Source organism: Bos taurus, chromosome 3, assembly GCF_002263795.3.
Source record: "Bos taurus isolate L1 Dominette 01449 registration number 42190680 breed Hereford chromosome 3, ARS-UCD2.0, whole genome shotgun sequence".
Taxonomy (NCBI): Eukaryota; Metazoa; Chordata; class Mammalia; order Artiodactyla; family Bovidae; genus Bos; species Bos taurus.
In genome coordinates this window covers 44,514,139-44,541,568 of record NC_037330.1, presented here as the reverse complement: position 1 = coordinate 44,541,568, position 27,430 = coordinate 44,514,139, and the positions used below count along the sequence as shown (strand labels likewise).

The 27,430-nt window shown below is 36.2% G+C and overlaps 1 protein-coding gene across 2 annotated transcripts in view; it reads left to right on the top strand.

Annotated features, from left to right (window-relative positions):
* Positions 1-27,430, top strand: part of SNX7 (sorting nexin 7) — a 118,786-nt gene that overhangs the window by 78,898 nt on the left and 12,458 nt on the right. For both annotated transcript variants that reach the window (XR_009493484.1, NM_001163937.1), the window contains exon 8: positions 17,332-17,484. Coding sequence is in view for 1 of the 2 variants with exons in the window: in NM_001163937.1 (NP_001157409.1) it covers positions 17,332-17,484 (153 nt within the window). In the remaining variant the exon portion in view is untranslated. The remainder of the gene's footprint in view (positions 1-17,331; positions 17,485-27,430) is intronic.

The following is a 27,430-nucleotide window of genomic DNA, read 5'->3' as shown; positions in this document are numbered from 1 at the left end:
TTAACCTTTTGCTACTATAAGCAGTGCTTCAGTGAATACCTTGTGCATGCATTATTTTGTGAATGTGCCAGTAGATCTGTGGAATAAATACCTAAAAATGAAATTGCCGAACCAGAGGCTATTCAGTTTTGATAGTTCATTATTAATTGTTCAGTCTTGGACAAGTTAGCTAATTTCTTGTCAACTTTGTTTCTTATCTTTGATAGGGATTCAGACAGAAAAGAGATTAATGTCTGAAAAAAACTCAAGAATTCACTTGATTAAAAGTCTAATGTACACACTACGTCAGCAAAGATAACATTTCAGTCACTAGACTTTTTGATCTATCACCTAAATATTTTTGAGCACATCTCCCCACATGTGTATATTTTAAATTTACAAATTATCTCTACTTACACTACTATATTTATATATTTTATCTTTATTATAAACTATGCATGTAAGTTAAAAACATTACATGAGTTAAATAGAAGGTGGTCAAAAGGTACAAACTTCCAGTTATCAAATAAGTGATGGGAATGTAATGTTTAGGGTGGTAACTACAATTAATAATACTCTATTGTATATTTGAATTGCTAAGAGAGCAAATCTTAAAAGTTCAATAGATCTCATCACAAGAAAGAAATACGGTAAATATGTGTGGTGATGGATGTTAGCTAGACATCCATGTTATGGTAATCATTTCTCAATATGTACATATATCAAATAATTTTGTTGGACACTTGAAACTAATATAATGTTTTTTGTCAACTGGCTCCCCTGTTCATGGGATTTCTCATGCAAGAATACTGGAATGGTTCCCCATTTCCTTCTTCAGGGGATCTTCCCAACTCAGGGATCAAACCTGCATCTCTTGTGTCTCCTGCAGGCAGATTCTTTACCACTGAGCCGCCTGGAAGCCCCCAATAAAAAAGAGTTAAATATAAATGGAAGTTCCTTCATGTAGCCTATGAGCTGTCTAATAATGTATGTCCTGAAATTCATAGACCCCTTATGGAATTTTGTAATATAGTAGAGTAGGATAACAAATTAGGGGACGTGGTAACTCTGGGAGAAAGTTATAAAAAAGTAACAAACTGCAATAAGCATTCCTTTTTCTTGTTAGTAAAATGGGAAAATAATATTTATATTAATGGATATGTAGTGAGAATTGAATAATATGAGAGATATTGTTTGGTTAAGTAGTGAATAAAATATTTAATGGCAGAAAACTGATCTGTGAAGGTCTATAAAAGAAATGTTTAGATTTGGCTTTGAAATAATTTTTAACTTTATTGAAACCTAATGATAGTATGGCATATCATTTTTCTAGGCTTCAATTATGTTCTTCTGAAACAAATATAGGAAATTATACCTAAAGAATTAAAAGACTTGATTAAAAATTTTTTTTCAGGAGCCATATCATTTCTTTTTTAAAGGTTTATATTAATAGGGCTCAGGGAAACAGTAGGAAAAATTAATCCTCTTCTGTCTTGTATGTTTTTACTGTGCTTCTGTTGTGCAGAGGAGATCACTATACTTCCTAAAATGGGGCTGTTTAAATAATTGGCTTTCTGTTGCCTCCAGTGTCATGATTCTTCCTTATTTGAAGGATGTTAATGGTGTTGGAGGTACTGACTTGAAAGGTGATGTGTCAACTCCGTTTGTGGGTGTTTTATGACTTAATTTGTCATTTTAAGAAAATGCATTGTGTTTTACTGAACAAGTTACATTTGGATAATAAAATTGGCAGTGAATTTCAGGAAGAGAGGTTTCTACTTTTAAAGAAAAGTGTGTATTATAAAGTATATAAAAAAGGTACGCACGTGTGGTAATCACATGAATGCTTGAGCAGCATTGTATAATCAAGCATCTAATTTTTCAGACACATCTTACCTCTCTCACAAATCAGAAAATAATGTAATTTTATTGTTAAGAGCCCTCTTCTCCCTCCCCTGCAATTTAATTAATACTTGTTAAGAAGAGGTAGCTGTCAGATTAGAACTGAATTTTAGAATTTTCTATTGTCTTTTGATGGAGTAGCAACCTAAACCTTTTTATTTAGGTATATTATTTCAAGGACTTTCAAAATGATAATTCCTCAGCTATTCTGATTATGAAGAGAAATTTTTAGCATTTGAATAAATAGATTGAATGGTTATTTTTTTCCATAAAAGGCAATAATAGAGAAACTATTTAAAAAGAAAAAAAGTGAAGATATTCTTAAGTAAGAATAGCTGTTATCCTCAAGTTGTATTATTTTGCTCAGAAATTTTGGTGATACACACCTTTAGGATAAGGTACAGGCAGCTTGTAAGTTTCTGTGGTGTTTCACAGTGTAATAAAACAGTCCTTGGAAAGGAGTGGTGAAACAAGACTAGATTTGTTACTAATATTTCACCTTCCTGAAATCATTAATTTATTCTACAAATACTTATCACATTTCTAAGTAGTAAGTACTAAGGATAGAATGGTCAAACATGTAACATGGCTCATGTTACAACTTATATTGTAACAGGAAATTGCATAAACATACATAAAATGATTGTCCTAATGAATGTTAAGGAGAGGAACAGCAGACTGAGAGGGAGAGAACAGTGAAAAAATACCTACACTGTACATAAATGCTATTCTGATAAGAACTATCTGAGGAACTGGTACTTAATCTGAAATTGAAGGAGGTACTACATAGAAGATTTAAGGTAGAATAATTTTTAGAAACCATACTTTATTTGTCTTCTTTGATAATCTCTTGATAAAAAAGTTTTAGAATGTTTTTTTCCATAAAGGTCTTCTATACTTTTTCATAAGTTTATTCCAGAGTATTTTATATTTTGTTTGTATTTGTCATAAATTATTACTACATATTTAAAATGTTTTCTTTCTAACTTTTGTTGTGCTGGAGTATAGAAATATAATTTACTTTTTCATATTTATCTTTTATCAGCAATCTTCTAAATTATTTAAAAATAATTTTTGATAACTTCTTTATATAATATTTGAAATTTTTTATGTAGAAAATCTTACGGGTGTATATTAATAGTTTTGTACTATTTATTCAATATTTATACCTTGTATTTATTTTTTCATTCTTATTGATCTGGCTAAAAGATGCATTATAAAGTTATTAGTGATGGGACATCCTTGTATTATCCCTGATGCTGTTTCTGTTGTTCAGTTGCTAAGTCATGTCCGACTTTTTGCGACTCCCATGGACTGCAGCACACCAGACCCTTTTGTCCTTCACTATCTCCTGGAGCTGCACATATTCATGTCCATTGAGTCAGTGATACTATCTAACCATTTCATCCTCTTCTGCTCCTTTCTCCTTTTGGCTTCAATCTTCCCCGGCATCAGGGTCTTTTCCAGTGAGTTGGCTTTTCACATCAGGTGGCCAAAATTTTGAAGCTTCAGTTTCATCATCAGTCCTTCTAATGAATATTCAGGGTTGATTTCCTTTAGAATTAACTGGTTTACTGATGCTAAAGTAAATTTTGGGGGGATTTTTTTCATTAGTAATGATGCTTGCTAAACTTTTAAAATTACATATTTTTAATCAGGCTAAGGCAGTTTTTATTTACTCCTATGTGATGACAGGTTGATTCATAAGTGGGTGTTGAAATTTATTGAATGGTTTCCTGTACCAGCTAATGTAGTATGATTTTCTCCATTATTCACTTAATTTGATGATTTATACTAAGACATTTTCTCATTTTAACCATCCTTGGATCACTGAGATAAATTCAACTTGGCCCTTGTTTGATTTGGCTAGTTCAACTTAAAATTTAGGACTTTTGTGTTTACATTTCTGAATAAGAATGATTGGTCATCATGTTGTATATTTCAAACTTATACATTTTCTGGGGTCAATTATACCCCGATTATTTCTTCCGTCCCCTAATAAAGCTGGGGGACAGGGGAAAGAATGATTTGTAATTACCATTGTTTGTATTAGAAATGTCAGTTTTTGTATCAAGGTCATGCTATCCTCCTTAATTTCAACATGCTAGAGTAATTTGTGTGACATTGTGACTATTTATTAGGAAAAGAACTCTTCCAATAATGCATTAGGAGCAGACCCTTGTAAGTGTTCATATGTTAGGAGCTCCATCATAGTATTGGATAGAGACAATCACAGGGTGAGGAAGAGGGATGCTTACTTGCTATACTAATAAATCAAGCATAAGTGATGAAGGGTGAGTGATTTAATAGTAAGGTGGTTTTTTCTTAGAGAGGTAAGTGAAATTTTCCCTAGATTGCTGTTTAGAAGTAATAGATCAAAGTAGTTGAAAAAAGTTTGACTTTTCTTCTATCATCCTGGCCGTTATTCCTGAAGAAATAGACAGTGAGGAAACTTCTTTTTCAATCTGTAATTTTTATAAATGATACTTTGATAAAACTTGGTAACCTTGGCAATTAACTCACCTAGAATTATCGTGCCAATGTGTATTAATTCCTTATTAAGTATGTAGTTCAGCAACCAAGGAGATTTACTTATAACACATTGTAATGCAGTGTGTAGTTCAAACATTTTTATCAAAAGTGTTTATTTTCTTTGGTACAGGGAAGTTGGAATGTATACCCCAGTAGTCTTAGAGACACATCTATGACCAATGCAAGCTTAACGTTTCTTTAAGATCTCCTGTTTTAAAGTTTCATATAAATATCACTACTCCATAATATATTTATATTTATGTTAATTTAAATATTTTTCTCTGATCGCCATAAAATATCTATATCAAGATTATGCCATGTTTTTTTTTTATGACATTGATGATCCTCTAGATTATCACTGAGTATTGATGTGGATATAGAAATCCCAACTTAAGAAACACCCATCAAGGAATTCTGTAACTTGTCTCATCATGAAACTGTATCTGAGTTGGGAGGAATTTCCAGTTGAAGGGAAGATTTACCTCTGTGACATCAGTATGCCAAAAATTGAGTGAGAAAAAAAAATATTTCACATAGGGGCACTGTGCCTAGTAGGTACTCTTGACACACAGCAGATTTCAACAAATAGTTCTTGAATGAACTAATATATTTTCTAAAAATTAATCTCTGGTAAATAAGAAAAACTAAAGGCTTAAGAGAATGTTTGGAAGTATAGGGGGTCTTCTTAAGTTGCTGGACAGGTTTTTTTTAGTTATGAGGAAGTATACTTTTAAGGTCAGTTAGGCTAAGGTCCACCTGCATTTTTTATCTTAGGATTTATCATTCCATAATCAGCAAGACACTAATATCTCTTGTATTAGAGAGAAATAATGTATTGATGTGATGTGATAACCTAGTTCCTCAAAATAGAGGTAATTTCTGGTCTTTTTGGTCTTGCTCGTCTGATTTGGAGGAGGGCCTGGTGGAATGGCCTTACATAGACTGTATAGCCTGACTACATTTTCCGTTTCAGTCACCAGCACTCCCAGACATCTTGGGGGCATTTGGGGAGCTTTCTGACCTATTACCATCTCTTTGTTTCCCCAAAGTTGTTCTTTTTACATGCATGCCCTCAGTAAGGATTCCCTAACTTAGTAGAGGAGAAGGCAATGGCAACCCACTCCAGTACTCTTGCCTGGAAAATCCCATGGATGGAGGAACCTGGTAGGCTGCAGTCCATGGGGTTGCTAGGAGTCGGACACGACTGAGCAACTTCACTTTCACTTTTCACTTTCATGCAGTGGAGAAGGAAATGGCGACCCACTCCAGTGTTCTTGCCTGGAGAATCCCAGGGATGGGGGAGCCTGGTGGGCTGCCGTCTATGGGGTCGCACAGAGTCAGACACGACTGAAGCGACTTAGCAGCAGCAGCAACGTAGTATAAGTAAACTGGCAGATTCAGTCAGGACATTTCTGAACCCTACAATAGTCCTTTCATAATCACTTCAGAGTGCCACTTTAACCCTAACATGTATTCAGTGCTTAAGTCCCAGGCACTTTGCTAACACATTATTCAAAACAGTCCTATGAAGTGAGTACTTTCTTTCTCCTCATTTTACAGATGAGGAAATGGTTCAAAGGTAGGAGGAAAAAGTCCATTTGCATGGTTCAGTTCAGTGCAGTTCAGTCTGTTGTGTCTGACTCTTTGCAACCCCATAGACTGCAGCACGCCAGGCTTCCCTGTCCATCACCAACTCCCAGAGCTTATTCAAACTCATGTCCATTGAGTTGGTGATGCCATCCAACCATCTCATCCTCTGTCATCCCCTTCCCCTCCTGCCTTCAATCTTTCCCAGCATATGGGTCTTTTCCAATGAGTCTGCTCTTCACATCAGATGGCCAAAGTATTGCAGTTTCAGCTTCAGCATCAGTCCTTCCAATGAATATTCAGGACTGATTTCCTTTAGGATTGACTGGTTGGATCTCCTTGCAATCCAAGGGACTCTCAAGAGTCTTCTCCAACACCACAGTTCAAAAGCATAAATTCTTCAGGACTCAGTTTTCTTTAGAGTCCAACTCTTACATCCATACATGACCACTGGAAAAACCATAGCTTTGACTAGATGGACCTTTATTGGCAAAATGTTGGACCATGGTATAGCCAAGCAAATACAGTGAAATAATTCTTGTCTCCATTGGTAAATATAAAAGTTCTTGCCTCTGTATTGGAAAAACTTTGAAAGAAATAGCATTAAAAGATCAACCTTAAATCTTAAGAGCAAAAGTCCTACTTAATCATCTTTAAGCACACTTTATTCTTTTAGAAGAAAAGCCTAATTATTTTTGAACATTTAGTATTAGATCAAATATATACACTCTGGATACATGGAGGGTTACCAGGTGGCTGAGGTGGTAAAGAATCCCCCAGCCAATGCAAGAGACACAGGCAGGAGATGCAGATTTATTCCTGAGTAAGGAAAATCTCCTGGAGGAGGAAATGGGAACCCATGCCAGTATTCTTGCCTGGGAAATCCCATGGACAGAGGAGCCTGGTGGGCTATAGTCCATGGCATCTTGAAGAGTCAGACATGACTGAAACGACTGAGCACATACTCACTGATGCATTGTAAATACCTCTTATATAGCTTATGAGCATATCAGTTCAGTTCAGTTTAGTTGCTCAGTGGTGTCCGACTCTTTGCAACCCTATGGACTGCAGCACACCAGGCCTCCCTGTCCATCACCAACTCCCGGAGTCTACCCAAAGCCATGTCCATTGAGTCCGTGATGCTATCCAACTATCTTATCCTCTGTTGTCCCCTTCTCCTCCTGCCCCCAATTTTTCCCAGCATCAGGGTCTTTTCAAATGAGTTAGCTCTTCACATCAGGTGGCCAAAGTACTGGAGTTTCAGCTTCAACATCAGACCTACCAATGAACACCCAGGACTGATCTTTAAGATGGACTGGTTGGATCTCCTTGCACTCCAAGGGACTCTCAAGAGTCTTCTCCAACACCACAGTTCAAAGGCATCAATTCTTCAGCACTCAGCTTTCTTTATAGTCCAACTCTCACATCCATACATGACCACTGGAAAAATCATAGGCTTCACTAGACGGACCTCTGTTGACAAAGTAATGTCTCTGCTTTTTAATATGCTGTCTAGGTTGGTCATAACTTTCCTTCCAAGGAGTAAGCAACTTTTAATTTCATGGCTGCAGAGGTGATCCCATTTTATAAAATTTGTGTCCAAGCTTTATTATAAAATATTTCTGGCAATTTATTTGTGCGAAATATGCTCTTTTCAGCAATACTTTAAAATATTTTTTCATATTTTATTTGCAATCCTATTTTATTCACTACCCTAACTTTGATTATATCCTATTTCATTCATTAGCCTAACTGATCATACAGTTCTTATCTATATTATTTTATTTATAAATAGATATTTCTGATATAATTTTCAGGGCCACAGTTTATCACAAAGAAAAAAAATTATCTTTATTTTAGGATTCTAAAATGTTCTATCACGTATCTTTTTTATTAAGTTAATAAAATACTAATTTTCTGTGAAAAATTTTAATCATTTGTTAAAGGTAATAAACTATATTTGCATGGATTTATATAACTTTTCTATAAAGTTAGATCTATTTCTGATGGTTGTAGGAAAGTATATTCTTATAAATTTAAATGTAATAGAACAATAAAACATACAAAAGGCCTATTTTAACAAAAATTATGAAAATTCTATGAGGTTTTTTCATTTCACTTTCTAAAGTCAGCTTTGAGGGAATAAGGAGGAAAAGTCCAAGGTGGTTAATTGGGTTTGAGGGACTCTGCACCTGTGATTGCCTTAGCTGACGCATGCCTTGGCAGACATGTACTTCATACACTGAGTAACTATTAAAAAGAGTGGAATGGTTTATACCTGTTTAATGGTTCCCAGGGCTATCTCTTAGAATGTAGCTTTTTTTGCTAGCAATAATGAATGATACGGGTGGATTCATCCAAATCATTTTACCCACGTTCCCTTGACTCGTGACAAACATACACAGTGTGATATAACCACGGTTCAGAGCTATAAGTGACGTGAATGGAACAAGTACATCTGTTCTTGGCTCCTTAGCCATCAGGTCTCTTTCTAGATATCTTTGAACTTAATCAAAGAAACAAAACAAGAAGCAACACCCTTCACCTGAAATCTAGGATACCTCCAAGTTGATGGGATATGACATGAACCTCATGTATCTTTTATTCTTTGGTTTAACAACCACCTCTTAGACTGTACTTAACTGGTTGAGAAATAATGAAGTATTAGATCAAATCAGATCAGTCACTCAGTCGTGTCTGACTCTTTGCGACCCCATGAATCGCAGCACGCCAGGCCTCCCTGTCCATCACCAGCTCCCGGAGTTCACTGAGACCTACGTCCATCGAGTCAGTGATGCCATCCAGCCATCTCATCCTCTGTCGTCCCCTTCTTCTCTTGCCCCCAATCCCTCCCAGCATCAGAGTCTTTTCCAATGAGTCAACTCTTCGCATGAGGTGGCCAAAGTACTGGAGTTTCAGCTTTAGCATCATTCCTTCCAATGAAGTATAGTAATTATGTAATATGTTGATACTGTGTGCGTGCTAAGTTGCTTCAGTCGTATCTGACTCTTTGCAACCCCTCTTTGCAATGGATTGTATTCCGGCAGGCTCTTCCATCCATGGGATTCTCCAGGCATGAATACTGGAGTGGGTTGCCATTTCCTCCTCCAGGGGATCTTTCAGACTCAGGGATTGTGTCTTAAACATCTCCTACATTGGCAGGCAGATTCTTTACCAGTAGTGCCACCTGGGAAGCCCTTGTTGAAGGCTTGATATTAATGGTGGATTATTTTTAGCACGATCTTTTTTTTTTCCCATTGTTATTTCATTATTTTTTCCTCTGTGACCCCCGTCCCTTCTCAGGGATTTTTTTTTTTTGTTTTTTTTACACTTTGTAAGAATTGGAGTAAATTTTTAGTGAAATATGTCACAGGGTTGACCCCCAAAAGTTGTTTGATGTATACCTTACTCTGCATGACTATTACTGTTGTCTTTAGGCCTTCATTTCCTCTTACCCTACCTGACCTGTTCTTCCAGTGAATGTTATCCAGTTTAAAAGACCAGATGATCTTTTCTTCCAGTGCCCACACTTAATAAATCACTTGTCAACCCACTACTGATTTTGTCTCAGGGTCTTCTCCTCTCAGATCCCCTCATATCTGGAACCTGATTGTTATGGTCCCTTCCTGGTCCTCTTCCCTAAAATTCTTCAGTGATTCCACTTGTTTTTTTCTTTAATTAAAAATCCAGATTCCCCCTCCCCCTGGGAAATTCCTTTAGTATCTGGCAGTTGCATGTCTCTTTTTCCTCTTTTCAGTTCAGTTCAGATGCTCACTGGTGTCCGACACTCTTTGTGACCCCATGGATTGCAGTACTCCAGGCTTCCCTGTCCATCGTTAACTCCCTCCTAAGCTTGATCAAACTCATATCCATCAAGTCGGTGATGCCATCCAACCATCTCATCTTTTGTCGTCCCCTTCTCCTCCTGGCTTTAGTCTTTCTCAGCAAATGAGTCAGTTCTTCGAATCAGGTGGCCAAAGTATTGGAGTTTCAGCTTCAGCATCAGTTCTTCCAATGAATATTCAGGACTGATTTCCTTTAGGATTGACTGGTTGGATCTCCCTGCAGTCCAAGGGACTCTCAAGAGTCTTCTCCAACACCACAGTTCAAAAGCATCGATTCTTTGGCACTCAACTTTCTTTATGGTCCAACTCTCACATCCATACATGACCACTGGAAAAACTATAGCTTTGACTATATGGACCTGTGTGGGCAAAGTAGTATCTCTTTTTTCTTCTTTTGCTCTTTTCCCACTCACACTCCAGGTACCAACTTTGACAAACCACTTGCAGTTTTTAGAAACTTCAAAGTAAACTTGCTTCTAGGACTGTACACCCTATTTGCTTTACATGAAATGTATATCACATTTTATCTAGTTGTTTTTATTTTTCCCCTTAGGCATGAGTTCTTGGGACAGAGTCAGTTTTTCACCCTTCATCTTAGTTCTTAACATAGGAAGTAAGGATGGATGCTGAGTGAGTGCTGCTGGATGAGTGAAAGGGAGTGAGCCAAATCCTCATAATTTTTCTTGCTGTTTCCACAGTCCCTGTGCAGATTAATTGGTTTCTTTCTTCCTGTCCTCCTTCCTTTCCTACTGGCCAGAATCTTTCAGTGGCTTACTTTTTCCTACAGAATTCATTTTATGCTCATTATCATTTATACCCTCTAGTCACCAGTCTTCAGTTGGCCTATCCAACTATATTTCCCATATTTCATCTTATGCATGTGTTAGCCACTCAGTCATGTCCAGCTCTTTTCAACACCATGGACTGTATAGCCCACCAGGCATCTCTGTCCATGGAATTCTCCAGGCAAGAATACTGGAGTGGGTAGCCGTTCCATTCTCCATGGGAGCTTCCCGATCCAGGGATCAAACCTGGGTCTCCCACATTGCAGGCAGCTTCTTTACCATCTGAGCCTCCAGGGAAGCCCATGTTTCTTCTTAACTACCTCCAAACCTATTTCTTATCCATTCTTTTATCATGCTTTATATCATAACATCTCTGTGGTTTTATTCATGCCACACCCTCATCCATTCATTGCCTAGCAGTTTAACACTTGGAATGTCCCCTACCCCTGTTAGAATCAATCCTCCATTCTGTATCTTTCTATATTCTAATTTAATTTTTTTCCTCCATTATTATATATATCACATTCTGCTTTGAATGATTGCCTTTGGTTTTTGTTTTATTTTTGCATATCTATTTTCTGTTAGAATGGCTTCTCTGGTGGCTCACTGGTAGAGAATCCAGCTGCCAATGCAGAAGATGTGGGTTCGATCCCTGGGTTGGGAAGATCCCCTTGAGAAGGAAATGGCAACCCACTCCAGTATTGCCTGAGAAATCCTGTGGACAGAGGAGCCTGGGGGACTATAATCCATGGGGTCACAAAAGAGTTGGATAAACAACAACAACAACATTCTATTAGATAACAACTCTTTGAGGTAAGAGCTGAATTAGTTTAAAGCTGAAAGCCATAGGGTTCAGTTCAGTTCATTCACTCAGTCATGTCCAACTCTTTGCAAACCCATGGACAGCAGCAAGCCAGGACTCCTTATCCAATACCAACTCTCAGAGTTTACTTAAACTCATGTCCATTGAGTCGGTGATGCCTTCCAACCATCTCATCCTTTCTTATCCCCTTCTCCTCCTGCCTTCAATCTTTGTCAGTATCAGGGTCTTTTCCAATGAGTCAGTTCTTTGCATCAAGTGGCCAAAGTATTGGAGTTTCAGCTTCAGCATCAGTCCTTCCAATGAATATTCAGGGCTGATTTCCTTTAGGATTGACTGGTTGGATCTCCTTGCAGTCCAAGGGATTCTCAAGAGTCTTCTCCAACACCACAGTTCAAAAGCATCAATTCTTCGGTGCTCAGCTTTCTTTATAGTCCAACCTTCACATCCATACATGACCACTGGAAAAACCATAGCTTTGACTAGATGGACATTTGTTGGTTAAAGTAATGTCTCTGCTTTTTAATATGCTGTCTAGGTTGTTCATAGCTTGTATTCCAAGAAGCAAGCATCTTTTAATTTCATGGCTACAGTCACCATCTGTAGTGATTTTGGAGCCTCCCAAAATAAAGTCTGTTACAGTTTCCCCATCTATTTGCCATGAAGTGATGGGACCAGATGCTATCATCTTAGTTTTCCGGATGTCGAATTTTAAGCCAACTTTTTCACTCTCCTCTTTCACTTTCATCAAGAGGCTCTTTAGTTCTTCTTTGCTTTCTGCCATAAGGGTGGTGTCATCTGCATATCTGAGGTTATTGATATTTCTCCTGGCAATCTTGATTTATACAGCTTGTGCTTCATCTAGCCCAGCATTTCTCATGAGGTACTCTGCATATAAGTTAAATAAGCAGGGTGACAATATACAGTCTTGACATGCTCCTTTCCCAATTTAGAACCAGTCTGTTGTTCCATGTCCAGTTCTAACTATTGCTTCTTGACCTGCATGCAGATTTCCCAGGAGGCAGGTCAGGTGGTCTGGTATTTCCATCTCTTTAAGAATTTTTCACAGTTTGTTGTGATCGACATAGTCAAAGCCTTTGGCATACAGGCATGGTAACTTGGGGCTTTTCTGCTACACGTAGCTACAGGCAAGGTAGCTTGGGGCTATTTAGTCACTCTGGAAAGAACATGTGTTTTGACTTGGTTTGAATCTCTATGATGCCACAGAAAGTTATGTGATCTCCTTTGTATATTTCTCGCAGTTTCTCCTTTGTATATGTCTCCCAAAAGCTAGACAATATTACAAAGTTTGCACCATTATAATGCAGATTAAATGAAATAATGTATGTAAAGCCTATAGCTTAATATGGTGGCCTGTAGCAGAAATACAATAAATGCTCATTATTATTGTTGCTGTTCCTAGTACTAAAGTATTGAAGAAGGATATTGTTTTGTTTTCCTGAGCTCTTAGTATTAATGGTTTTCATTTAATCGTGTGACTTCTTTTTAGCTGAATATAACTGAAGCTAGAGATTACCACATTAGCCTGTGGTTAAATCTAAATCATTATTTTCACTATGTTACATTCTTTTATTACTTATTCTGATATTTCAACATTTTCCTGGCAAAAAGGATTGTTTACTTCTTCAGTTTTTCCACCAACAGAGGGCCAATTTTCCAGTATTTGTGAAATGAATGATTCAGACTTTAATCTTTTAAAACTCAGTCTTTATGTTGTTTTGTGATAGAAACTATGAATTGAATTTCCTACTTTTAGAGTTATTGAAACTTTGCCATGTGGTTAGAGGAGCTTCTTTGGTGTGCCAGGCACCTAACATGTTATTCTCCCACTTAGGTGAAATTATATTGAGTATTTATATTCATAACCTTGACTGCGCCATCTGTATGGACAGTTTCTTGTACCGTCCATATTTTAGCAAGAACTTGCTAAAATTGCAGTCAACTAAGGGAAGGGAGATCTAATAATATGTCCTTATAAATTGGTAGGAAAGATATAGTCCAGATTATTTCTAATTTGAATTAAGTATTTTGTGCTTATTATCAGTTAGAGTTTCCTAAAAGTTAAAATTACGGGAAGATGATTCAGTGTGAGGAAATACCTAATGTCACTTTCCTGTTTTTCAAACTAAAGTCATGATGGAGTCATCAATAAAAATGGTATATATATATATATATAGCCAGCAAAAATAAGAATTGGTAATATATATTTAGAATGAATTGTATAGAATTGGATATATTATCATCTACATTGGTGAGAATAAATCAAGAAATTGCACTGGAAATTAATACCTAGATCCTGGCAGAGGAATAGAATATTTCCAGAGACTAAAATACTGGAAGAGGAGAGGCAGTCAGCTCCCATTTTACCAGCTGGTGATGCTTGTGATAGATAACATTTAGTAGGCAAATTGTCAGATACTGTGAACATCAGTTAATCTGTTCATTATCTCAGGCAATTTTAAATAAAAATTTCTTTGGGACAGGTATCATTATTTTTATGTTCATTTTGTAGATGAAGAATCTAAGCTTTCAAAAAGTAGTCTACCCAATGTCATACAGCTTGTGAAAGACCAGTATGGAGTCTGAGATCAGTTCAACCTATCATTAGTCATATAATCTCAGTGCCATGCTGATAAGGCTACAAACCTTTCTGTGGATTGGAGTGAAGTCAGAGAACAGGACAGGCCTTCTTTTTTTTTTTAATTTTTATTTTTTTTTATTTTTAAACTTTACATAATTGTATTAGTTTTGCCAAATATCAAAATGAATCCGCCACAGGTATACATGTGTTCCCCATCCTGAACCCTCCTCCCTCCTCCTTCCCCATACCATCCCTCTGGGTCGTCCCAGTGCACTAGCCCCAAGCATCCAGTATCGTGCATCAAACCTGGCCTGGCAACTCGTTTCATACATGATATTTTACATGTTTCAGGACAGGCCTTCTTTAAGAATGCAGTAGCTCTGGGCCAGAGCAGAAGCACCAGCCAGCCTAGGCACCCTAACAAGGGCTAGCAAGATGGGGAGTTGCAGGTTGGTAAAGAGAAGACTGTTGTAAAGCCCTTATGGCAGTGACACCATTTTAAGCTCTATCAAGAGGGGAAGCAAAATGAACATATGATTTAGATACTGTTTCCTGAAACTACTTTCAGTAAAGAATTTTGCAGGTCATCCCACTCTAGTACAGAGCAATTTTAGACTGCAGAACCTAAGCGGAAGAGAAAAAGTGTAGTTACAGTTGGTATAGTTACCTCTTGATCCTAGATATAAAAAAGACATTTTTCTAATCATTTCCATCTGGCTGTGAAAATGGGAAGATTTGCTCCAACAACCCAGGGAAATGAGGTTTTGTAACCAGCGCATGAGCTTTCTATGGATCCTGTTTGAGTTTGGCCTGTCAGTAATTTTACCTTAGCTTATTCGCCAGCATCCAAAGTCCACTATTAGACTTTCCATTAATTTCCTGTTGGGTTTCCAGGTGGCACAGTGGTGAAGAATCCATCTGCCAATGCAGGAAATGTAAGAGACACGGGTTTGATCTCTGAGTTGGGAAGATCCCCTGGAGTAGGAAATGGCAACCTGCTCCAGTATTCTTACCTGGAAAATTCCATAGACAGAGGAGCCTAGTGGGCTACAGTCCATTAGGTTGTAAAGAGTCAGACATGACTAAGCAACTGAGCATATATACCCACACAACCCCCTTTTAGACATCCTCTATGATTTAGCAAAATAATCACCCCATAGAGTCAATAGTTCAGTTCAGTTCAGTCACTCAGTCATGTCCGACTCTTTGCGACCCCATGAATCACAGCACGCCAGGCCTCCCTGTCCATCACCAACTCCCGGAGTTCACCTAAACTCAGGTGCATCGAGTCGGTGATGCCATCCAGTCATCTCATCCTCTGCCATCCCCTTCTCTTCCTGCCCCCAATCCCTCGTAGCATCAGGGTCTTTTCCAATGAGTCAGCTCTTCGCATGAGGTGGCCAAAGTATTGAAGTTTCAGCCTCAGCATCAGTCCTTCCAATGAACACCCAGGACTGGTCTCCTTTAGGATGGACTGGTTGGATCTCCTTGCAGTCCAAGGGACTCACAAGAGTCTTCTCCAGCACCACAGTTCATAGGTACCCATAAAAGTAATAAATGGCCTCACTGAGATAGTTTACAAACAAAACAAGAAAGTTAAGGGAAAAAAAAAAAAAAAAAACCTACATATTCCCACCATACACAAACCATGAAAACCAACCCTACATATGAAATAGATCTCCCATAGGTAATAAAGAGTCAGACACGACTGAGAAATTAACACTTTACATTTTACAGATAATAAAAGATTTATATAATACCAAACATCTAGTCTGAGGGAAATAAAAGCAAATATGGCTGCGATGAAATAGAGTCAGAGTGAAATTTCATAGCAAAATGAATGAATAAAAAGTGATATTTTAAGCAAGCATTGAAAGTAAAATTTTTTTTTTTTTTTATTCTAAGACATACATTATTACCTTTTAGCATGTCTGTAATGGGGACCTTCTTAATGACAGCCTCTTTTGAATACTTGGATTCAAGGAATAGTAGTAATGTATAATGCCCCTTTTATTAATAAAACATGGGAGAAATGGTGTTATTTCTGCTTAACTGTCCCTGCCTTTGGTCTCATTCAATAAAACCTAGAGCCTTTACCGTGGACTGCATAGTAAGATCTGGTCACCCAACTGCTTCTCTGCCTGCATCTCCTAGGATATTCCCTCTTTTTTAACTCTGCCACCTGCTACAGTCGTACTGGTCCCCTTGCTCTTCTTGGGCCATCCAGACATGCTTCTATCTCTAGACTGATGCCCTGTGTTTTCTCTGCCAGGAATGCTTTTCCTGCTAAGAACTGCATGATTCACTCTAAGATCAGCTTTAGATATGACACTTTCTTATTTAGATTTTCCCCAGCCATCTTATCTAAAATTGCATTGTTCTTATACTCCTTATCTACCTTTCTCCTTCATTTTTCTTTTTGGCACTTATTATCAAATGATAGATATTTCATTTGTCTTGCTTATGCTTTGTCTTTCCTGATGGAATATAAGTTCTGGTACAAGCAGGAATTTTTGTCTGTTGTCTTCATTATTGAATCTCCAGGCCCTTGAAGAACGCCTGATACATAGAAGGCACTTAATAAATATATGTATGCTGAATATAGGAATAAACAAAATATGGATAAATATATTAAAATTTGTATAAATATAATGTGTTAAATTTAAGCAATACATTGGTGGGTTCCATGCTCAAATGTTGCTGGGTGATTTGAGGAGGAGGTGTGACTGTCACACACAGCTTGTCTAATGGCGTGTGGACTAGGTGTCACATGTCCTGAGATATAAACCTGCCTCTGTTACCAGCTGAATGGAATGTAGCTAGTTAATCCCCTGAGCCTCCAGGTTGGACTGAATAATCTATATGGATGTTATAACACGTCAGTTAATTGAGCATTCTGGTCAAAACAGTTGAAAAGTGAGAAGCAGGAAAGACAAGCTGAAGATGTGAAACTGTATCTTTTAACATAAATATTATCACCACAAACAGTGGTAATGACAGAGTTATTGCAAAAGAATTTTGAGATTACTTGTAGTTCATTTTCCTTTGATTTATAAATAGTGAAACTAAGGCCCAAGGTTTGAGAGATTTATCCGAAGTCAAGTGCTATTGGTCGCAGACCTTAGAACTCTACATGATATCTCTGACTATACTGGCGACTCTTCAAAAAAAATATTCTTGTGCTTTTTAAAAATATATAATATTCGTCTTAGATTCAAAGAATTCACTTAGTGGCAGGAATGCATAGATCAACTGATCTCTCTTTGTGATCTAATTCAGCTTACAGAAGAGATTGGAAAACTGGAAGATAAAGTGGAGTGCGCTAATAATGCCCTGAAAGCAGATTGGGAAAGATGGAAACAAAACATGCAAAATGATATCAAGTCAGCATTTACAAATATGGCTGAGGAAAACATCCTGTATTATGAACAGGTAATTAGTGATATGCAGTATTGCTTTCTTTTAAAAAAGTTATCCTCTCTCTTACTTTCTGTTTGTCTTGTGTTAAAGGAGTCTGTTCAGGAACCAAGTGTCACATTCAAAATCCTCTTTGGTGGCTCAGTGCCAGTGGAGCTGCCAGTTAATAGAGCATCACTAAACCCACCCATCAACACAAATGTGTTTCCCTGTAAGAAGGTGATGAGCTTTCCTTCCTCCACAGCATGCCCAAGTGCCTAATTTGAGCTGAGCTTGCTGTGAGAGAGAATTCTGCTATCTTCATGTAAAACTCAGAATATAGGGGAAGGGAAAAGAAGTAAGTGCCATTTTGCACAAATGGCACCCCACTCCAGTACTCTTGCCTGGAGAATCCCATGGACGGAGGAGCCTGGTGGGCTACAGCCCATGGGGTCGCAAAGAGTCGGACACGACTGGGCAACTTCACTTTCACTTTCACTTTAAGATAAGACTCAGGATGACAGGAAGCGATTTAAGAAGTAGCCATAAGAAAAACCCAAATGTAATATTTATTAATGAAGCAGACAAGATATGACAAAACCACCATGAGTTGTATTCATGACTTTTAGCAGTTATACTGAAGTTGTTTTGACCAGTGCCAAATTGAAATGGTTTCATAATATATTATATAAAAAGCTACAAATATTTTATATGTTACAACTGAGCTTATTTAAACACTGATGATTTTTTTATTTTCATATTTTCCTATTCCCTAATTTTAAACAATACCAATAAACTGAACAGAATCTTATATATGAAAAAAAAATTAAATACTGTCATTTTGTTTTGTTTGTCTTCCCTTCGGTTTCTTGTCTATTATTTCCCTAATTTTAAACAATACAAATAAACTGAACAGAATCATATATATGAAAAAAAATTAAATGCTACCATTTTGTTTTGTTTGTATTCCCTTCAGTTTCTTGTTTTGACAGGATCTGACATCTTCAAAAATCATTTGATCAGGCTTCCTAATGATTCTCCTATCTGGTTAAAATTTCATTTCCTCTCCTTTTCTTACCTGGGCTTCCCAGGTGGTTCAGTGGTAAAGAATCCTCCTGCCAGTTCAGGAGACACTGGAAACACAGGTTCTATCCTTGGGTCAGGAAGATCCCCTGGAGAAGGAAATGGCAACCCACTCCAGTATTCTTGCCTGGAAAATTCCGTGGACAGATGAGCCTGACTGGTTACAGTCCATGGGGTCACCAAGAGTTGCATATGACAGCCACTGAGCATGCATGCTCCTTTTCTTGTATTGTTTGCAAAGTCAGAAAAGAAACAGAAGTTTGAATGAGCAGGAATTTAGTTCAGATCTTATACCTTCTGTCCCTTCCATCCCCAACTTTCCTCTGTAGCTATTCAAAAGGTCAAAAAAGAGCATTAGTTCCCTCTAGTTTAGTTTGGTTGGTTTTGTTTGTTTCTTTCTTTGTTTACCCTAGGAAAAATGCCTAATCAACATTTTGCTTTTCAAATGATTGTCTTTTTTGAACACAGTAGTATTTATTTTCAGTGAATTTTATGCTATTGCTTGCTTCATCTAGCTTATTTGAACATACTTTTCCTAGAAGGTATATATTAAAATACATCTTTAACCTTATCTCTGTCTGAATATATGACTATATGAAATTGATACATTAAGAAAATTATATTTTGTATTCTGTAGTGCTTGCCAGGTTAAAGGTACTTTAAAATATTTTATATTTTGCAAGATTATCTAACTAATACTGATATTTTCATTCAGCAAGAAATACTTGAGCCCCTACTACCACCACCCACTGTGCTGGGTCCTGGAGAGACCACAGTGTGCAAGACAAACACAATCTCTTTCTCATGTGGTTACAATTAAAACAAAATATTATAATAAAAAGTATAATAAGATCCAGGATAGGAAGGCTTTGCAGAGGCATCTAACCTAATCTAGAAGGAAAGAGGACGATTCCTCAGAGGATATATTTAAGCTGAGTCCTGAATAATGAATGAGAGGTAGTGAGATTCAGATGTGAAAAAGAGAGTTCCAGGAAGAGAAGACATGCACAAAAGCAGAGAGGTGAGAGAGAACATGTTCAAATTACTGAGGTTCCTTTTGGGAGAATGGTGGAGTAGAGATAGTGTTGAATTGAAAAATGAGGCTTGTGGAGGAGGAAAATGTTTCCCTCAACCCTCATAGGATCCCTGGCTGGGTCTGAAAATGAAACTGACAAAGATAAATTCATAGGAGAAAAAGCATACAAGTTGAATGAATATAAGTTCTTTGTGGCACAGGAGCCTTCATCAACAAATCAAGATCAGAAGAAACAGATCTGAGTATTTTTATGCTAGGTTTGATGAAGATTGGGTTGTCGTGTAGAGAGGGATAGGTTAAGGAGTATAACGTAAGCCCAGTAAACTGAGGGAGACTTAGCAGGGCCTTTTTGTTAAGAGTCTTCTCATGTCCTTGGCTTCGGAGGTGTCTTTTCATGTCCTTGGCTTCAGAGGTAAAGATGCACCTTTCCTCTGGGGATGAGGATCCCACCTCTTACTTGAGGATTTTATGACTTGCCTCAGGAGATAAGGGTTGGAAGAAGGTCAGAGTGACCTTCTGCTTCTATTTCTCAAACTCATTCGTCTTATATGACAGTGTGTCATATTTTGTGTTAGTATGTCCTGAACACTATTAGGCTGAAAGTGAAAGTGAAGTCGCTCAGTCGTGTCCGACTCTTTGCGACCCCATGGACTGTAGCCTACCAGGATCTTCCTTCCATGGGATTTTCCAGGCAAGAATACTGGAGTGGGTTGCCATTTCCTTCTCCAGGAGATCTTCCCGACCCAGGGATTGAACCCGGGTCTCCCACATTGTAGGCAGACGCTTTACCATCTGAGCCACCATGGAAGTCTGAAGAAGGCCTTAATAAGCTTTGTTTTTTATTTCTCATTCTAAGGGAAATGGGAAATGCCATTAAAGAGTTTTCAGCAGGGAAGAGACAATTTGGACTTGCCTTTTAGAATGATCACGCAGGCTATATATGGGTCATAGTGGAACAAAACTAAACATATTGAGCCTGGTTAGAAACTGTAGCAACAGAGACAGAGAGGTAAACTGACATAGAGGTTTCGTGGCAGCAGGCTACAGATTGGAGGACAGATTTAAGTGATTTTCTTTTTAGCAAGTGGGATTGGAAAGATCGTTTTCTGCCTCCCCTCCTTTTTTATTCTACATTAACAACCTTAAGTAAATTAAAATATCTAAAAGGAACTCCCCATAAGTCTCAGATTTTGAAATGATTTAAAATATTTCTGTTGGATAAAGCAGATTTGTCACTATATGCTTTTTTTTTTTTACAACTTTAACTGTTTTAAAACCACAGAAATAACTTTATCTCTCCTTAATGATAGAACATGGCCACACTGACGTTATAGGAGTGCTATGACAATTAATAATTGAAATAATTTTTTAAGAAAATTAGAATATACATTATACTATAAGTGATTATGATTATAAAACATATTAGGTTATAAAAATCATGTGACAAACACTCAATACTATGTTGTCTTCTCATGATAATGTCTGCAAAACTTAGTTCTAAGTTTGGGTTTTTAATTTTCTTACGAGAAAATGTTCATAGTAGTCCCATTGAACTTCAACTGAAATGTTCGGATTTTGACTATACCTCTCACATAAATGCACACTTTTTTTTATTCTGATAGATTGCACTCAGTTTATACAAAATACCATCTTCTTAGAAATAGTTAAATTAGCATCACTGTGCCATATTGCCATATTGCAAATTTTGTCCCTCGCAGTAGTTTGTATCTATGTTTTTAACTTGTTCCTCCAAGTGAATTGTATTTCTAAACCTTACTAAAATTATATCAAGTGTACGGCATTTTAGATGGAGATATTTGGAGGAATCATTGGTTTTCTTTATTATAACTTTATAGGGTCTCTGCAGCTCAAGTTATTTATTGAGTTTTTTCCTGAGTGAATAACTTTTAACTGATTTGGCACATGATTCCAGGCATAATCGGAAATTGAAGCCCTTATATAATCAAGGCTTCCTAATTAACACACAGACTGTATGGCCTGAAACAGCAACAGTCTGCTGTTATCTGTTAACTTCAGAATATGTCAAATATATAAGGAAGTAAAATGTTGCAGAATCTTTCCAGTTCCTTTTTAATTTAATCACATTATTATGAAAATACTTCTTTTTTCATCAACATTTGTAAAAAAAATAATAATAATAATAAACCCCCAAAGGGGTTTGCTCCTAGTGTGATAGAAAAAATAGAGTATAAACATTTGTCTTTGGACTTTTATGAAGTTAAATGGTTACAACTTGTTTATAACTTATAATTTAACTATTAAAATGACAGAGGAAAATCAGTTTGTAAATATGAGATATGTCTGTATCAAAGGCCCATTATTGTCTAACTGAAATATTGTACTTAGATGTGTGAATTTACTTAGAGACAGTTGACCTCAAATATAAAACAAGGATCTGAAATAAACTCTGAATAGGTAAAATGAAGCTATTCCCAATTGTGTTCTGTATGGACAGTAACTAAGAATAAACTTGAATCTTTTTTGAAAAAATAAGAACAAAGCAATAAAATAAAAAATCCCATTAACCATAGGTGAATAATTTCAAAGTATATTAGTATCCAAATAACCAAAGAAAGTTATTTCTTACTAAAACGTGAAGGGATGCTAAAACTATAAACTATGACATGTTGGATAAAGTGCACAGACATTTTCTAATTGTTCTTTAGTAGGTACAAAATAAGACTGCCCAGGTGGCTCAGTGGTAAAAATCTGCTTGCAGTGCAGGAAATGCAGGTTCAGTTCCTGGGTTGGGAAGATCCCATGGAGAAGGAAATGGTAATCCATTCCAGTATTCTTGCCTGGGAAATCCCATGGACAGAGAAGCCTGGCAGGCTACAGTCCATGGGGTTGCAAGAGTCAGACATAACTTAGTGAATAAACAAAAACACAAGGTATAAAATAGTATGTTTTTATTGTTGATGATGCTGATGCTGATAATTATGATGATAGTGAAGAAATTTAAAAGGAAGGAATCCTTGGTAGATATCATAAACTGAAGTAATATGCTCTTTAAAGTTTAATATAATAATCATGAAAAGATCACATAATATTAATTATTGCCAAATAAACTCATTTGTAGTTAACTGAATAGAATACTTGAAGTAGTAAAATTTATTTCTTTGCATAGTTTATTTTAGAGTTAATATATGGAAGTCTTTTTGGCCTCATTATCTGGTTTTAGAATTAATACATGTACAAAAACTACAAAAGTTAACCACACAAATGTATAAAGAGGAAATAAAGAATACCCATAACCTTATCTCCTAGAGAGGGGTATATTGAAATGCATTTATAGAAAAATAATTTGCTCTGTGCTGATCAAAATATTTTAAAATTTCTGCATTTCCACATATGTCAACATAAAAGCATGATTACTTATTTGTGTTATGATGACTACAGTGGACATGTGTTATTTTGAGTTCTATATTTTTCATTTGTTTAAACATTTTTCTGTATAACTTGATCTTTATATAGTACATAATGTTCATATATCTTTATTAGTGAAGAATACTACTAATAATTGAACATTTATGTAAATTTTTATGCTCTCATAAACAATACTATTTAAAATAATTATGAACATTAGACTTAAGATCTTTCTTGATAAGGTATTCAAGAAATAGCCAAGACAGAGGTCACTTCATTTCAAATGCTATCAGTCTTATTTAAGAATGTTAATTGCCTCATGTAAAATCATTCTTTTAGATTCTATTAACATCAAAACCTTATGCTAAGCAGCATTCAAATTCAAACTTCCCCTTAGGGAAGAATAATAAGTATATGTATTTTTCATTTGATTGATACAGCTTTACAATATATTACTTTTTTAATGGAAGAGTATTTGAATTCGTTTAGTTGAATCGTAATAAACTGACTTAGTAGAAGGGTTCTATCATTATTGAATAATAAAAATATTTATATCTACATGGGTATCTAGGAAGCAGAAAAGCATCTAGTATAGGATGTTTTCTCTGAGATAAAAGAAGCAAAAAAAAAATCATTTCAAGAGTTCACAATCTAGCCAAATCAATAACACAACTAATGCTTCCCTAAAATCCAAGTCCAGCTATATATGGACCATTCAAAAAGCAGAGAAAATTTTAAAAATACACATCATAGAAGTTATTTTACAAAGTAAGTAACAGAGAAGCATTGAATCTCCTAGAAGTTTTCAGGTATAGTTGTTTTTATTTAGAAATATATTCCTTGTTATATTGGGGAATAGTAAAATAAATTGTAGCAAAAGAGTTTTTTGTTTTACATTCAGTGATGTGCTATATATATTGGAACATTTTTTAAAATTTTCATGAATATTTAAAACACCGTGATCCAAATAAAGGTATCTCCCAAACAGTGTGACTTTAAGAGGTTAATCTGTGTTGATAATGATAGTAAAACTGCCAGCTAAGAAGATTCTGATGAGTGGAATTTATGTATCTGTCTGAAATTTCATAATTTTTTAAAAAATTGGGTCTCAGATAAATTATGGACTTGCTGTTCGTCTACATTAATTGAAAGGAGCAGTGAGGAAGAATAACTTTCCCAAGATCTAACTCCAGCCAACAAAGAGGAGCTGTTATGTAACAAGACAGAAACTTGATGACAAAGTACTATTTTGAAAATCTGGGAGTCAAAGAAAAGGAAAGGAAGGAAACCCTGGCCATCTAGTCATATTCCCTAGAATTTACTAAAGTGATTTGAAAAATTACAAAAAAGTTTAATTTCAGCATCAGTATTATGTCTTTCTTGTAGAGAGGATGGAAGTGATTGAAGGTTTACTCAGCTATAGTTGTTTAGTATCATGTCACAAAGAATAACGTGCAGTTTCTTAGTTTTCCTTTTAAATGTTGGGAAAGAGGCATAATAGTTGCTCTATGTTGAGCAATTTAAATTATATTTTTATATTGACAGTCTCTTAAGATGAAATGGAGTAAATAGATAATTTCTTTAAGGTTAATGTGTATCTCAACTCCCTTTGAAAATCATAAGAACAAAAAGCTAGAATAAGTCAGTGTTATCTAGGACAGGGATTTTGGAATCCATATCAGGGTACTTTTCTTTTTACAATCATGCCTCATAGCATTTACTTAAACTCATATCTTACCTAATCTCTAGAACTCAGGAAGACAGATCTCCTGATGGTGTTTAAACAACCCTTCAGAAAAGAACAGTTTCTATTTGGAACTGTTGGAAGAATGTTTCAAAACTACATTATACACCCTAGTGAATTCAGTAGATTTCCATTAATGCATAGGATAGATTTCCTGAAAAGTAAACATGACCAGCTTGAGAGGCTAAGATGCTTAGATATTTACTCAACCTGACCATTTTTGTGCCAGTTAGAATTTCCAATTCATTACATTCTTTTGTCCACGTTATTGACTTTTTTATTCACTGGAAGGTACTCATTAGAAACCTGATGTCAAGATTAACAAATTCGGGCTACAGTACACTGCACATTTAGGGACCATCCAGTTTATTTAGGGACAGTCATCTTCATCAGAACACCAAGTTTTCATCTTCTTAATGCCATAATGCTCCATTGAATGCCTAGGAACTTTTCCCTTTGTATTTTTAGTAAAGAGACCAACACTATTGATTATTTAATGATTAATCTTGTCCTTTTTACCATTTATGCTATCGAAATTTTTTTTTTTTTTTGGTAAGCAATCAATTCCTATTTGAAATAGAATCCAAAGGTACATAATAATAATGCTTAAAACAAGGGAAGCAAAGAGGAAATAACCTTGTGCATCCTAAGACTTAAAAATTTTTTATTCTTACTCTCAGATGAGAGGTTTCACCACTGCTTATAGAAACAAAATCTTCAATAAACTCTTGCTTGGGCTGTTCATGGGGATGCTGTTATGGTCCTCTGTTATTAGTTGATTGATTGTGGGAGAGGCATCCATGGAGAATACCAACCACAGAGGCTGGGAAGCTGCCTTCTCAGCTTGATAGATTGTACCAGGAATCTTGGATGAGTGAAGAGATGAAATTATAAACTGAGCTGAGGGAATGCTACATTAAAGACATTTTATAAATTTTAAAAATCAATTCGTAGAAATGCTGGAGGAAGTCCCTGGGCATAGTTTTTGAGTCTCTAATTGTTTATTTGAGGACATATTTGATCACACAATCATTTGCTCCCATTTATTTTAGTTTTGCTGTCATTGGGTATGCCAACTTCATAGCCAAGTGCCTTCCTCTTAAGTTATGCTGTTTCATTTTATTGAAGAATGTTGCAATGCATCTTAACACCTTAAAGTTCCTAAGAAACTCCTTAGGAAAGAACTATGTTCAGCTTTTTTTAAGATCTCAGATTTATTTGTTCACAGAAGTCATTTATGGAATTCATGTCTGAAATATTTATGGAGCTATTGTCTAGAAAATACTTAAGAAACTGATAAAAATGTAAGACTTCTAATGTTCATTAAAGCCTTTATTGTAAAACCATCTGAAGATGTTTAGTAGCTATGAACTCTTGACAGAGTAAATTTCAGTTCCACTTGTGTTAAAAAAAAAAAAATTGCTCAGTTGTAGCCAACTACCTTTTTAAAGTTTCACCTCAATAATTTGATACAGCTTTTCAGTGATTCAAAGGAATTCTTCTCTCTCATAGCAAATAAGGTAAATGTTATCCTCTATATTGATGACAAAGTCCTTTCATACTCCAAGTTGTAAATCTACTTCTAACTGGTTCCTCCCACCCCACACCCTAGCACCAAGGAATCTTTATACTCAAACCAAAAATACTTTGCAAAAAGATTATTTTCAGCATGTAGAATGAAAGTACAATTTGTCAAGTTTAAGTCATTTAATTTACTAGGTCTTTGTCTTAATCACCACATTGAAATTTGCTTCTTTCAAAATTGAAGTTTTATAAGATTCATGAGGTCTTGTTATGTTAGAAGACACTTAAAAAAAAAAAAATTCCCTGCCACCCTTCTTGTCGTTGTTCAGTCACTCAGTGGTGTCTGACTCTTTGCAACCCCATGGACTGTAGCACACCAGGTTTCCCTTTCCATCACCAACTCCCAGAGCCTGCTCAAACTCATGTCCATTGAGTTGGTGATGCCATCCAACCATCTCATCCTCCGTCGTCCCCTTCTCCTCCTGCCCTCAATCTTTCCTAGCATAAGGGTCTTTTCCAATGAGTTGGCTCTTTGCGTCAAGCGGCCGAAGTATCAGAGCTTCATCTTCAGCATCAGTCCTTCCAATGAGTATTCAGGATTTATTTCCTTTAGGATTTATTGGTTTAACCTTGCAGTCCAAGGGACTCTCAAAAGTCTTCTTCAGTACCACAGTTCAAAAGCATCAATTCTTTGGCACTCAGCCTTCTTTATGGTTCAACTCTCACATCTGTACATGACTACTGGAAAAACTACATAGTTCTGAGCAACTATACACCAATGAAAATTTTTTTAAAAAGAAAGCATATCTAGAATTAACTTTTGGAAGTTGAATAATTTGAATTCACAAAATAAGAATTATATCCTATGTATTCTCTATATTAAATTGCATTGCAAAGAAATTAGTTCTCTGCCATTGGGAATTTTAAAGCAGTTGTTGAATAATGTACATCAGCAATTCTGTTTAAAGTAGAATTTCTCTAGGCATTTTATAGGAAATTAATTTTTGTAATGTTAATGGGTGTTTATCTTGATAGAAAAGATAGAATCTGTAGTCAAATAAGTTTGAATTAAACAAGCATGTTTACTAAAGAAGTTCTTAGAACCTTTTATGTGCTTATATGGGCTTCCCAGGTAGCGCTAGTGGTGAAGAACCCAGTTGCCAATGCAGAAGACATAAAAACAGGAGTTCAGTCCCTGTGTTGGGAAG